The sequence below is a fragment of the Mytilus californianus genome, unplaced genomic scaffold (assembly GCF_021869535.1).
Source record: "Mytilus californianus isolate M0D057914Y unplaced genomic scaffold, xbMytCali1.0.p SCAF_7, whole genome shotgun sequence".
In the NCBI taxonomy this organism is placed as follows: Eukaryota; Metazoa; Mollusca; class Bivalvia; order Mytilida; family Mytilidae; genus Mytilus; species Mytilus californianus.
In genome coordinates, this window is record NW_026262723.1 from 106,524,628 (window position 1) to 106,539,136 (window position 14,509).

General features: G+C 31.3%; 1 protein-coding gene across 6 annotated transcripts; it reads left to right on the forward strand.

Moving 5' to 3' along the window:
• The first annotated feature begins 2,580 nt into the window (after positions 1–2,580).
• Positions 2,581–14,255, forward strand: LOC127709356 (heterogeneous nuclear ribonucleoprotein D-like-A). 6 transcript variants are annotated; one of them, XM_052214840.1, is made up of 10 exons: positions 2,581–2,809; positions 4,564–4,604; positions 5,503–5,630; positions 6,037–6,192; positions 6,850–6,981; positions 8,333–8,426; positions 8,947–9,102; positions 10,630–10,668; positions 12,816–12,918; positions 14,017–14,255. In XM_052214840.1, exons 1-9 carry the CDS (start codon positions 2,589–2,591, stop codon positions 12,890–12,892), a joined length of 1,044 nt encoding a protein of 347 aa, XP_052070800.1. In that variant the 5' UTR covers positions 2,581–2,588; the 3' UTR covers positions 12,893–12,918; positions 14,017–14,255. The 6 variants fall into 6 exon arrangements, with proteins under 6 accessions (XP_052070800.1, XP_052070801.1, XP_052070802.1 ...); XM_052214841.1 differs by having other exon boundaries at positions 12,816–12,904; XM_052214842.1 differs by having other exon boundaries at positions 12,816–12,869.
• The last annotated feature ends 254 nt before the right edge of the window (positions 14,256–14,509 follow it).

Below are 14,509 nucleotides of genomic sequence, written 5' to 3' on the forward strand. Positions count from 1 at the left end.
TCCTTCGCCTCTTTTGAAGTAGACTATCTTAATTCATTCTCGTTACCAAAGTATAATGGTATAGAGACATATACAAATAAACAAAGTTAACATACATAGTATAAAATATAAATACAATTATAAAGTAGACATAAACTGGTTACCCAAGAGATTCTAGGCCTTCTATAATTATTCGTTACGTATCGTATATAAATTTGCACAACTTGTTTAGTTTAGACGGATTGTTGCTATTCATTAATATAATCTAGATTATAAATGTTTGGTCAGTCTGTTTACAAATTAGTGCTTTAAAACCGTTCGTCTACTTTCGTCTACTGCTGAACATGCCAAAATATAAGGATTCTTTGCCAATATCACCGAAATTACATAAAAACAAATACGGTTTTCCTTCTGAATATTTTGTCATCTACCAATTTAAGTAGGAATTTTTGTGTTCAAATTTCTAAATCTACAAAAGGTTTTTGTCATCTAGAATATTAAAGTAGGTTTCACAATTTAGACTGTTTATGAATAATCTATAATTTAGAGCTTTTTTTTTAGAGTTCTATAGAGTGGCAGACCATAATTAACTAAACTGGTCAGTTAATCATAATTTAACAGTATTATACAACCAGTTGCTACTTCAAAAATGAGTAAATATATTCAGTTTTCCATATATTTGATATTCCACAATTATCAAGCACTGATTTTACATTCTTACACAAGCTATGTTTCCATTGCAACTATATATCAGTAACAATATTGCATAGGATAACACGAAGTTTCTTTTCTTCTCCGATTATCGCCAAAGTTCTTCGCTATTATACTGTCAGCTCTGCAACCCATTTGATATTTAAGGGAGGGGAAAGGAGGATTTTCGAAACGAATTTTCTGGCCTGCTGATAATTGGAAACAAATATCGAATTAGCACAAGACAGGACGAGTATGATTATTCAAAACGAACAAAATGCAAGAGAGTGCCAGAAATAGTAGTTTACAAAAATGAAAATAAACAAGCCGTACTAGCAACAGGTGCATGAAAATGAATTGAGAGTTTAAAAAGAGAGACGAAAGATACCAAAGGGACATTCAAACTCATAAGTCGAAAATAAACTGACAACACCATGACAATTAAAGAAGAATGCCAAAGACAAACAACAGTTAACAAAGCACAACATAGACAACAATAAAGACTGAGCAACACGAACCCCACCAAAAACTAGGGGTGATCTCAGGTGCTCCGGAAGGGAAGCAGATCCTGCTCCACATGTGGCACCCGTTGTGTTGCTCATTTAAGTACAAACCCATGAAAGTCTAATTTGGTAGGTCACATTCAGTGAAAAGAAGGGCGGGATTGTGGTTACGATGATTAGAATAAATCTGTCGTCATCTGTGAAACAGATATTCCGTAACGGTCAATTGACTCGTGATGGCGTTTGTAAAATTTTAGAAGGGATGATTTCAACTTCACCACTTGGAACTCTTGGTTTAATAGCTTCCTTGTGAGTAACAACCCTCTATCAAAGACATCACATGATAGGAAACACAAGCCCTGTATCAACTGAGGATATATACTCCATATTCAGGCGCTGCTTGAATGTTGCTACATAGAAATGGAAAGTTCACAATTAAGAAGCTGAAATAATCTCTTTTGTCGTAAAGTTTTGTTCACAACCGACCCTTATTGTCAATTTCTAGATATAAGTCAAGATATGAGGCAGGCTTAGCAGCATCTGTAGTTTCTGAATTTAGTTCCAGGGTAGAGTTGAATGGAATTGGTTGGTCTTTTCCTAACTTAATCTTAAAATATACTTAATCTGTTACATGTATGTATTTTTCATATTTATCATGTTTTTTAATTGTAAGGAAAACGTTGTTTCTTTATACAAAAACGTGTATTGTGTACTTATTGTGCTTTGGTTTATTACATAACCTAGTCCTACTGTTCTTATCGGATAGCAGATTTTATTTGAAGGTTGTTTTAGTTATCTATTTTTCATTTTTTTATATAAAATCTGCAGTTAAAATAACCGTGATGATTTAACACCCATAAAAAAATAAATATAGTGGCCTGGTTAGAAGTGAAAATAAGCAACCTGACCTTGCCCAGAACAGAATGAAATTGAAAAATTTTAGCCAACGAAATGCAGGATTTCAATATGTACAAAATTGAAAATAAATTTTCGAGAGACAAAGAATAGACTAAATAAATGCTTTTACCGTGTACAAATATATCCTGAACATAGATAACTTTAATGAAACGATATAAAATGCTGATTTTTATGGAGTCAATCAGGGCTTGGAACTTATATAACATGTTTTAGAAGGTCCCAGATCAAGGATCGTCTGTTTGTGACTTCATAGGGACGAATATACAAAGGGCGAAAACATATTAGCTCGGGTTTTTTTCCGGAAATCACCGGAACTCGACATTTTAAATATAATTTCAATAAAGATTCATAATAATTAAATTGCAACTATTAAATTTTCTAATAAAAACTGGCATTGATTGTTGTTGTAGGAATTTAAAAACAAAAATAAAATAAATATGTGCTTTGGTACAATTTTCTATTGTCCAATCAGATATCGGTATTTCAGCCGACCACGCTATGGTGCAGCCATTTTGTTGGAGTCCTTTGTACGAAGAAGTCGCCCTGTGTAAAGAAAGAACAGTTTTAAAAATGGCAGATGAAGAAACTCCCCAAACCGAGCAGATTGAACAACAAAATGGCGAGGAGTTCACTGAAAACGCAGTGGAACCAATGGAAGGCGATGAATCGGGCGGTGGAGATCAGGCAGAAGGAGGAAATCCTGAAGACGAAGACGACAGGTAAAAATCCCCCGCCTCATTGTTCTGTGGACCTTTTATTAATAGTAATCTAGGTTCACATATTTTATTTGCTGCTGTTTGCTATGAATCCATATTAAAGCATTGTCTCTGTCACTATGTCGTTATTTATATTCAGATCCACCAACCTTCACGCAAGTTTACACATGTGACGTCATACACATGTACAGTTTAATAGCACATTTACATGATAGTGCAGGTTATTTTGTCATCGATTCTTTATTCCAATGTTCTTCATAATGTTGACAAATATGGTCCCATTGAAGAAAATTTAACTGAATTCTGTTCACACGCAATTCTTTCTACTTCAACCAAAAGAAAAGAAATAAAAAAAAAAAAGTGCCTTTCTAAGGTTTTAATCAGTATTTAATTTAGTGGGGAGATCTGGCATGTCTTTATTGAAATATAAATTATTTTCAATTTTGGGGGTGATTTGGCAGGTCTGAATTCAGTGGGAAAGGAAGCCTTTATTATCCATCAGGATAATTTAAACTACTTTTCATAAGTGGGGCGAATTGGCAGGCCTTGATTCATCAGATTCAAACTTTTTCTTGAGGGGGCGAGATTGCATGCCTTAATTCAGCAGAATAAAACCCTTTGGCTTTTCATAAGTGGGGTGAGTTAGTAGAAAGTTTTGGCAAATAGAAGGACAACAGATATTCAAACAACAATAGTTGATTTAAAGTCTGCAACTGAGCTGACAGTTACAAATGTGATTCAAGTGTTTGTTTATTTCACCATCATGAAGGAAGAAGAATCCCAATAGATTTTTTCTACCTGGATGTTAGAATTTGAAGGGGCATTAGCTGCGATTGAGACTAAGACAAAAATAAGAATATGATTTTCTTTGTTTCAAAACAATAATGCAACTTTTTGAGGAATAGTGAAATAATACTTTCCTCTTAGCTGTCGGGCCAAATAAAATGTGCGGCTCCAGTTACATCCTGGAAAAAATAGGATTGGAAGTCAACATTTATTTTTCATATTGTCAAAATCTGGGAAAAAAATGTGTTCATTTAGTCCCAAAACTGGTAAAATAAACGGACATGTTGTCACGAAATAGAAGTTCCCTGCTAATACAAGTTCTAAGTGGAAGAAATTTTCTGTTATATAATTTCCACTGGGATGAAGATTACAGTATTTGTTCCTAACGGAATAAAGGGTATAGAATATTTGTCCAACAGGACAGATATTATGACATTGTTTAAAACAGTTTCCAGAGGAACTTCTATTAGGCGGAACAAATATATGTATATTTTTATTTTATCTCTGCTTAGTTCAATTGGGTGAAAATATTATTGAAACATCACAATTGTATTATTGACTTTTATCGTTTCTTTTTGGACTTATTGTTATTTGGATTTACGTTTTAGTATGTTGTGAATCAAATATGAGAATTTATGCCCTATGAATGACTATAATAGAGCAGATGGACCCATTACAAGATGCTGTGAATTCATTAATACTGTTTGAATCTATATTTAAAAAAAAATCTTTGAGATATTCAAATGAAACCCAAAATTCTTATTCCCAAAAAAAATAAATTCAATAAATAATAACGGGTGAATAAATGTAATTTCTTTCAAAATAGATATTAGTTTAAACATTAAATCAACGAAGCCTTTCTAGAAAGACATCCAAATTAACAATGTAGCTAAAAATGACAAGTTCCTTAAGATCTGATAAACCTTGAAATGTTGATTATAGTTCTTAGATCTGGTTTTTATCTCTTTCAGAAAGTTGTTTGTTGGTAATCTGAGCTGGGAAACTACACAAAGTAAGTACAATCATATTTAAAAAAACTGAAATATGTAGACCTCTATTTTGTGCTATTAGTTGTCTCATCACAAATACTGTGAAAAAAATTAAGTATAATTTGCACACCCTTTTTGTAATCGGGGGGGGGGGGGGATTCTTTTTCTTGGAGAAATTATGATCTGTTGTTAGCAGTAATTCCATGGAAAATTTTATTTTTTCACAAAGAAGCTCAAATGTTAATATATGATTCTATAACGTCCTATTCAAATTGTTAGATAATCAAATGAAAAGAAAGTAATTTTAGAAAACTTGTACAGGTAATGAATGCTTGAAGACAACATATAACTTGGATTGCCCTGTATTGGTCTCTGATATCTGATTACTATTAATCAAATCATGACAATTTTGATGTGGGGATAATAGAGGTGCCAATAATATCGCCTGCAGTCATATTTGGTAGTTGAAAGATATAATAAATTGCGACATTGACAAAGTCCAGCATGGTCTTGTTTCATTATGACCTACATTTTATTTATTACAAATTTATGTTACAATGTAACATCCAAGTCATTTCTAACAAAACAAAACTGATCCTCATTTCAGTACTTGAGGGCAAAAGTGTTTATTTACTAAAATTAATGTAAATGGTTGATCAATCAAATTTGGAAATTGTCAAGTACTGATGATGAGTATTTTATTCTACTTGTGTTGTTTATTTCATTCAATTGGACAACATTAATATTTTATTCCCAAAGGGACATATGGACTAACCATACATGAAATAATTTCACAAAAAATCATCACTATTTTGAGTATTGAATGATTGTTTTTGCCACATTTTGCAAGTTTTTGTATCCAATTTAGAGATGTTGGAAAACTTCTGGACATATTGTCATTGTCCTTTTATGTTTTTTCAGAGGATCTGAAAGACTATTTTTGTAAATACGGAGAAGTAGAAAACTGCACATTAAAGACAGAAATTGAAACAAAAAGATCAAGAGGATTTGGTTTTGTTGTATTTAAATTAGCATCTGTAGTGGACAAGGTAAGTGTTTCATTGGTTTCAGTAGTATTTTTGTACATGTATATATGATAACGAAGGTGATTGAATTTGGAAGTTCTTTGTGACAATTAGTATAATTTCATTATATAACTTTTAACTTTATCTATGCCCATTAATAACATAGAATTGAGTATTTGATCTGTATTTAAACAACCAGAAATAAGTATGAACTAAAGGCTATTTTCCGAAGGAGAACTTATGAAGCTCTATTATATAATTATGACGACTGTATGGAGAAGGAACAATTTGTACTTCATTTAATTTTCCAAAATATATTTTTTTTTACAAAATGCATTTTCAGTGCTTGTATTTTCACCATGTTCATCTTGAGATTATTTTATTGATAAAAGATTTGTCCTTACTATTTAATTGTATTTGATTTCTTCAGGTTTTAGAAGAGAAAGAACACAAATTAAATGGACGAACAATAGACCCAAAAAAAGCAAATCCAAGAAGAGAAGTGGTAAAGAAAATATTCGTTGGAAAATGTGATCCAAGCACAGAAGAAAGTGAAATTAAAGAATATTTCTCCAAATTTGGAAAGGTAAGTTTTTGAGGAATCGTTTGGTTTTTTTTTTCAATAGATGTTAATTTCCTTAAAAAAATATTTGGGGTAGTGGAATTAAAACCTGTGGAAGTGCGCAAGAAGTTTAGTTTTAAGAATGAGAACATAAAACATGTGACTGATATATAATTAAAAAGGTGCAGATCGGTATCTTTAATTATATAAATAAGTATAATTTAATCTAAAGCATACTGATCAAATGTTTTACTTTCCGTGCTTATAAAAAAAAAGGACAAACTCAAAGCAGTGGACGTCAACCATGTTTTACTATTTTATTTTGCCCCACCAAGGGCATTATGTTTTCGAGTCTGTCCTGCTTCAGGTTAAAGTTTTTGGTCAAGGTAGTTTTTGATGAAGTTGAATTCCAATCAACTTGAAACTTAGTACACATGTTCCCTATGATATGATCTTTCTAATTTTAATGCTAAATTAGAGTTTTTACCATAATTTAACTGAACATAGAAAAAGATAGTGCTAGTGGGGCATTCATGTACTATGGACACATTCTAGTTATTAATGACATCTGTATCTATACAGATTCACAATGACAATTTAAGCTGAATTTTTCTATTTGGTTTAAGATCTATATATGTGTTTGGCATTTATGACTTAAGTGTTGTGCAAATGTATTCACAGGTAGAGAAAGTGGAATTGCCATTTGACAAACAAAAGGACCAAAGACGAGGCTTTGTGTTTGTGGAATTTGATTCTGAAAAGGCTGTAGAGAAAGTATTAAATGAAACTACACACAAAATGGGCTCACAAGAGGTATGTTGGATTCCATGTCATAAAATTGTTCCAAATAATGCAGTGGATTCACGAATGATGCAAGTTTTAAATTTAGAATTTTCTCAATTCACAAATCTCAATGTAATTAATGGCTGCTTCTGTTCCCAGATATACATCAACACATTCATGAAAATCAAAACATTTAATAGTGATAAGACAGATTTTCCCACTTGTTTCTGTTACTTCTTAAAGATAGCAAGTTTATGTATGTACAGAAAATATAGTTTTACTCAATTAGACCAGTTATGATCCTGCCAAGAGAGATTTTATTCCTCATAGTACCATATGGCCTACCAAGTTTTTACAAGTACAATTTTTTTTATTTTAATGATTTTTACTCTGTCTGAACAAAAAAAATTATGAGCAACATATTGCAAGCAGCATTCAATACACACATCATTTTATGAATGTTGCTTTTAATATGTTAGATGGAAAGTAAATAAGAATTTACATGCTTGTGACTAAATTTAATGTCCAAATTTGGAGATTTTATTATTCATGTTTAGTCATGTCCAAACATTGGGTTAACCTAGTGGACTGAGGGCTTCCTGACTTGCTTCCCATCCATTAAACAGTGAAGATCAAAAGATGAAATTAAGTCTGTTTGCATCATAGGTGAATACACTGCATGTTCGTTTAATGCATCTTGATGTCTGTTTAGATCTGGATACATTTAATGATTTTTTACTGTTTTAACAAATTCTATTTTTCAGTACGAGTTATCAATTTTCAGGCTAAAGTATTGTTTTATTTATGATTTCTGTCAGTGAACATTTATTGAACATTTACTGATATTGAATTGTAAGGTTAAAGAAGCTTTCACATGAGAAGTACAAAGCTTTGCTAGAAATATATATATATATATAGATACTTAACAGTAAACAAGAAAAGATAAAAATAACAGTGGTTGTTGGCTAAAGTGCTGGGAAAAATGTTGTTATTGCTATGATGACTATGTCTGACCCTCCTTTTGTTCCACTTCCAGCGGAATGCAGGATTTGAGTGGATGCAAAGGAGCCGAAACAGTTGAGGGCAGGTATCAAACCATATGAAAGAAAAACTGTTCAAGCTCTGCAAACAAAAGTGTAAACAATCTTACTAGATTAATGTTACAGATCACTTTGATCAAGTTTATTTACATTTTTGTTAATGTTTTAACAAGTTCTTGCTCTTTTTTGCTTTTAACAGGTGTTGTAAAGTGTAATTACTACTATGGAACTTCTCAGACTGAGTAAAGAATACCCTTGTAAATGGTAAAAACTAAAGTGTTTATAGAATATGAAAATCATGTATAGATTTAAATAGTAAAGTGAATTTTTCAAATTTGTAGTTTGATGTAAAGAAAGCCACACCCACAAATCAAAGTAAAAGAGGAGGACGTGGTGGATTCTTTGATGGAGGAAGAGGAGGTAGGGGTCGTGGAGGTTGGTGTCCAAAATAAAGTAGGAAAGGGTTCAATTGTTCTTTGTAGCCATCTGCAACAAACAATTCAACCCTAATAAAGATCGATTGCTTTCTGCCTGAAAGTTTGTCAATGGTTTCCTATAACCTGGGACTTGCCTAGATAAACAATTAACTGAATAATAATTAAGGTTGATAACAAAATGCAGGTATCCATTACCAATGCATTCATCTTATTAATGCCATTTTTACAAAATGATTGACATTCTTATTTAGTTTGTTTTATAAATCAAATCAATTCTATTCTTGGTATGAATGAAACAAAATATACATTGATAACTAAGTAGAACTCTGAAATTTTTTTTGGAAATCATTTTCATTTCTCTTAATGTACTTTCTGCTAATTAAATGTTGTTTTGACAACTCATTTTCATTTTGCCTGTAAGGAATACTCTTAAATGTAACAGACTCTCAAAGACACAAAAAAATGCCATACTTGATGATTGCACACAACAGTGATAATGATGTATGGATTTATTGTAGGGTACAACCAAGGTTACTATGGAAACCAAGGTGGTGCTTATCCTGCTTACAATTATGGTGGTTATGGTAATTATGACAGCAATTACTATAATAATTATGGATATGGATGGGGAGGATATGACCAAAGTTACTATGGTGGATATGGGGGTTATGGAGGTAAGCTTCAGTCGCAGGCTTAATAAATTTTCAGTTTTTTGTTGTTTGTTTTATTTTAAAGGTCATAATGAAAGTATGATTTTCATCCACCTGCTTATCAAGTTAGTTTCCACAAAATTTGGGTTAAATAAAAGCAATCCAAAAAAACAATATGTATTAAAAGATATTGAAAGTAATCTTGAATGAAGTTGGTGTGTCAGCTTGCGCTTACTTGGCAATCTTTTTTATGTATTAAAATCTTGGTTTTTAAAGCAAGAGTAATATTTTAACAGAAAAAACATTTCTTGGTTCATTGGATAAAGTATAATTTAGGATGGAAGTCCAATTATTGTGACCTTATTTATTTGACATAATTTCATCTGGGTTTTGATGAGATGACCTTTTTTCATTTCATTCTATTGATCAAAGAAACCTGCTGAAGTTTATGACAAATATGCAGAAAAAACTAACCCGTTATCAAAATTGTTAACTCTTTACAGATTTGATAGTTGGTTACATTTAATATTTTTTGTAAATACATAAATATATGACATGTATTATTTAAGGAATTACTGTCCTCTAACTTGATGAAATCCAAAAAATTGTAGGTAGTGAATGGATAATTAGATTTAAGTGTATGCAAGTCAATAAAAAAAATGTAAAGTCTGAGTAAAAATTTCCTATGAATAATTATTGAAAAGCTGATAACTATTCCAAAAGTATATTGGGTTTAGAATTAAGAGAATTTACTTTTCAAGAAATAATAAATATTTCAGATAAAGAATTATATATAAACCTTTTATTTATATCTGTAAAGGAGCAGTTTGAAAATTTATATGCTCAAATAGAACAAATAAGTTTTGGATAAAATGCATCTATACAAACATGCAGTGTAGTATGATGTTCATACACAATATTAATAAGGGATTTTATCATTGAAAAATTGAAACACAATTTACTTTTTTGGGAATTGACTTGAAGGAATAAACTTGTTGATAATGCCATAATATAACATTTCCACAAACGTGTTGCCTCACTATGGTACAAGTCTGTTGATTGCTTGTCAAGGTAAAAATCTTTTGTAATCTTTATACTTATCTTTTATTGCATTTTGATCATATTCTGACATGGTTCAAGGATTGAATAGGTACCATATTGATGAAAAATATACACTTGTGTTACTGTTCTAATGCATAATATGAATAATTTTTAAGGTAAAATAACTAAAAGAAAAATTCACTAAAGCTATGGTAGTTTGATAAGATGGATAATATAAAATTTTCAAACACGGCTCATAATGTTTGCATTAGAAATCAGACCAACCAAACATATTTTTTATTTAAATATTGTACCTAAGCAATTCCTAAGTATAAAAGAGGGAGACACAAACAAAAATAATGCAATGAAAAAAATAAAGTGATTAGTGAGATCCAGCTGAATTACACAAAGTTGTTCATTTGTTCGAGTTACTGATAATGGAGCCCAAAAACATGGGGCATCATCAAATTTAACTAGTCTTTGGTTTGATGCATCCTCATCTTTTTGTAGGCTATGATTATGGCAATGGAAGTTGGGGATATGATCAAGGTAGGTTGCTGCAGTTCACATTGCTTTATTTGGTTTTATGTTCCTGTAGAGGATGTGTGATGCTAACACTCAAAAGAGCAGCTTTAAAATCTTACTAGGGTTCAATAGTGGCCAAATTTTAAGTTTCTTCTGCAATTTAACTTTGAATTTTCTCCTTATTTCAAAAGGCATAAAAGATGCCTATTTCAGTGTTGTACATAACTAAGACTAATTATAGCAGCTATTGTAACCTTTTGTCAGTCCTCCCATAATTCTAGAGTATAGCAGTTGTCCATACTCGTTCACTGCCAGTAACTATTGACCTGATTGTATGTAGTTGCATGGGTTGCAGATCGAAGTTAATCTATCCAAGAAGACTGAATTGCATTTTCTGTCAACATGTCCAAAGAAAAAGAATGCAGGTGTTTTTGCAAGCTTTTATTTAAAAGTAAACCTGTTTGCAATAAAAAGTTTCTTTAAAAATAGTTTTTAATAAACTTGAATATACCTATTTGTTATTTTTTGTAAAATTATAATTTCTTGCTTACAGATCCCTTTTATCTTGATTTATTTATTTAATGAACATAATTCAGATGACTTTGTAACATATGGTTTAGCTTTTATCTGCATGTTTACTTATGATCTATTCTTATTTGGATAGTAAACTTTTTTATATCTTTTTACTGATTTTTAGCTCACTGGGGCCCAAAGGGCTCCTTGTGAGCTTATGCCATCACTTGGCGTCCGTCATCTGTTGTCGTAAACTATTACAAAAATCTCCTCCTCTGAAACTACTGGGCCAAATACCTTCAAACTTTAACTAAATGTTCCTTAGGGTATCTAGTTTATAAATTGTATCCGAAGTTTTGATCCATCAACAAACATGGCCACCATGGCTAAAAATAGAACATAGGGGTCAAATGCAGTTTTTGGCTTATATCTCAAAAACTAAAGCTTTTAGAGCAAATCTCATATGGGGTTAAATTGTTCATTTGGTCAAGATCTATCCGCTCTGAAATTTTCAGACGAATCGAACAACCCATTGTTGGGTTGCTGCCACCGAATTTGTAGTTTTAACAAAATTTTGTATTTTTTTGTTATTATTTTGAATATTATTATAGATATATATAAACTGTAAGCAGCAATAATGTTCAGCAAAGTAAGATCTACAAAAAAGGTAATATGACCATAATTTTCAATTGACCCCTTAAGGAGTTGTTGCCCTTTAAAGACAATTTTACACAATTTGTTCATCAAGTTTCCTAACATTTAAAAATCTTCTCCTCTGAAATACAGGCGAGTGATTCAGGCTCTGGAGAGCCTCTTGTTTAAGATGCAAGTGAATGCATAATTCATCTATTCTGTTGAAATTGGGAAAAAGGGACATCTGAGTTCATAATTTTTTTGGGGTGGGGGACAGATTTTTCTTATTTCTAAGATAAATGAAAGCAAATTTCCTTATTTTAAGGGACTCAAGTTTACAGGAATTTAAGGGTTGTACTTACAGAAATAGTTGAATACTCTTGGACAAATTCAAAACTGCTTTCAGTTGTATATTACACCTTATTGCTTACTCATGCTTCAAACTACCAAGGGTCTTAGTATTTCAAATGTTGCATGCTGGCAGCAGCAGCATAGATAACCATAGATGTACAAGTGTATGTATAATATTGATGAGACTTGACAATAATGCAGAAGTTGAGGATTGAACCATCTTAATTTATATCCAGTGTTTTTTTGTAAGGAAAAATATTCAAGTAAGCTCTTTGATGGGGCTAGTGTTGAGTGTTATTTAAAAAAAAAAAGAATCTCAATTGTTTCTTTTAAACATTTAAATAAATGACAAGTATTATATGTTGTTAACTGTTTCTATAAATGGAAGAGACTATCATTCAACATTGTAAGTAAAATGCATTGGGATTGTTCAAGCTTATTTTAGTTACAAAGCAGACTTCTGAAGGTCTACAGACTGGCAGAATACAAGAAAAAGCTTTAAAATTTTAAGCTTTTAAGGATACGTTAATGCAGTTGTTGGAAGTCACAGGTAGATTGAAAGTAATGTTCAATAAAAAGGATTTGATAATATGAAATCATTCATTTACTGGGATACCAATGGAGAAGGCTGGGAAAATGAAGCAGAAAAGATAAAGCATTTGTATATTTTGTAGGCCAACAGACAAGTCAATATGGTAAAACACAGAAAGGTGCCCGAGGAGGAGGAGGTTATCATCCATACAACCGATGAAGAAATTTATAGGTCTCATTTTTAATGTAAAGTATTTTCATTTCTCATACTTCTAACAAAGTGTGCACCTTTTCAGAAAGTCTTTATTTTCTAACCATTCGTAGTTAGAAATGCTGATGGTAGAAATTAACAAGCACCTTTGTTAGATGAACGTTTTCTAGAGATTTTAGATGTTTTTGATTGTATAATCTATATAATTTTCTGTCATTTTTGAAATGTATTCCAAAATTTACTGTTAAACTAACATGTGATTCTGTAAGCCTCTTCTTCGGTGATTATGTTATGTTTACCACCATATTTGGATGTGTGCTTTATCAGGTTTGTTGGCAAATTTTTAATGATTAATGAATTCTGGGTTATTTTACCACAGCGTAAAACACAAAACAGTTGTGCATGGCCAGCAAAACTCAATAAAGCACATATTTAGATACGGTTTTATCACAAGATCATTACTTATATATTTTTAAGAAAAGAATGTAAGGAAAAAGGCAATTATGGTGGAGGTGTTTTGCATTTTCATGGAGAAATGCTGATATCAGCAAGCTCATAAATAAAAAAAATAGATGCAGACTAACCTCAAGAAACAGAAAATCATGTTTGTTTCAGTTTTCATATTTAGATTTGCCTTCGGTCTGTTATTTGTGGACACATTCAATTCATAAAATACATAGAACATGAACATTAAAGCTACAAACAAAAATTATGAAAAGTGACAATGTGAAATAATACACAGAAACCAGAAAGTGTTATAAAAGATGAATATATTAGTTTTCAATTGATTATTGAAAAAAAAAGAAGGCACAACAGCAATATTATTACTTGTACATCAGGAAATTATACTGAAATGAAAAAGTGATCGAGAGCTACAGAAAAAAAGTATTTGCCAGTAAAGTTGCGACTTGAGCTGCATGTAGATAATTGTTTTACTGGGTGATTGACTGGTGAAACATTTACACTTTCTACAAGATGTCGATGATCCGTTTGACATGTGGAACAAATTTACAAAAATTAAAATTGGACATAAATATGCTACAATACAGATTATTGATGATGGTACTTGCAGCTACTTCTGAAAGGTAATGTATAAACATGGTAATTTGAACAAATTTAATTTCTATTTACAGAATGGTAATTCATCGATTCATCCTCATCCCTCATCAATCAATCAATGGAATATCATCGATCATGGACATGTCAACTTTTTTAACAAAAAATGTTGTATACACAACTATGTGATTTTTAACTTTTGCTTTGTTTTAAAAAAAAACTGTTTACTCTTGTCAAGAAAGCAAGAGTTTAAAATACATAGTGTAAATATTGTAATTTGAATAAATGTCCCTGGTCAGGGAAAATTGAAAATAAATAGTACTTTTTGTAAATGGCTCCACTGATGCATCTCTTGAATGTTCTGAAATGAATATTGCATATACTGTAGACCCAAGTTTGTTTAATGCTATTTCTTAAATTTTTGGATGAGGTCTAATTGTCTTGCATCTTGTATGTCTGTTAATAAAGCTAGCAGATCAAAGGACATGTGAGCTGTTGCCTTTGCTTGATATCTGTTGTCATCTGATATTTAAAACACAAATCTTCTTCAGAATCAGAACAGAATAATAA

What these genes read in the sequence shown, in the direction of transcription:
- LOC127709356 (XM_052214840.1), top strand. Translation starts at nt 2,589, where the DNA reads ATGGTGCAGCCATTTTGTTGGAGTCCTTTGTACGAAGAAGTCGCCCTG. An exon ending in GAGCTGGGAAACTACACAAA is followed by an intron (nt 4,605 to 5,502) that starts GTAAGTACAATC and finishes ATGTTTTTTCAG; the next exon opens with AGGATCTGAAAGACTATTTT. An exon ending in ATTTCTCCAAATTTGGAAAG is followed by an intron (nt 6,193 to 6,849) that starts GTAAGTTTTTGA and finishes ATGTATTCACAG; the next exon opens with GTAGAGAAAGTGGAATTGCC.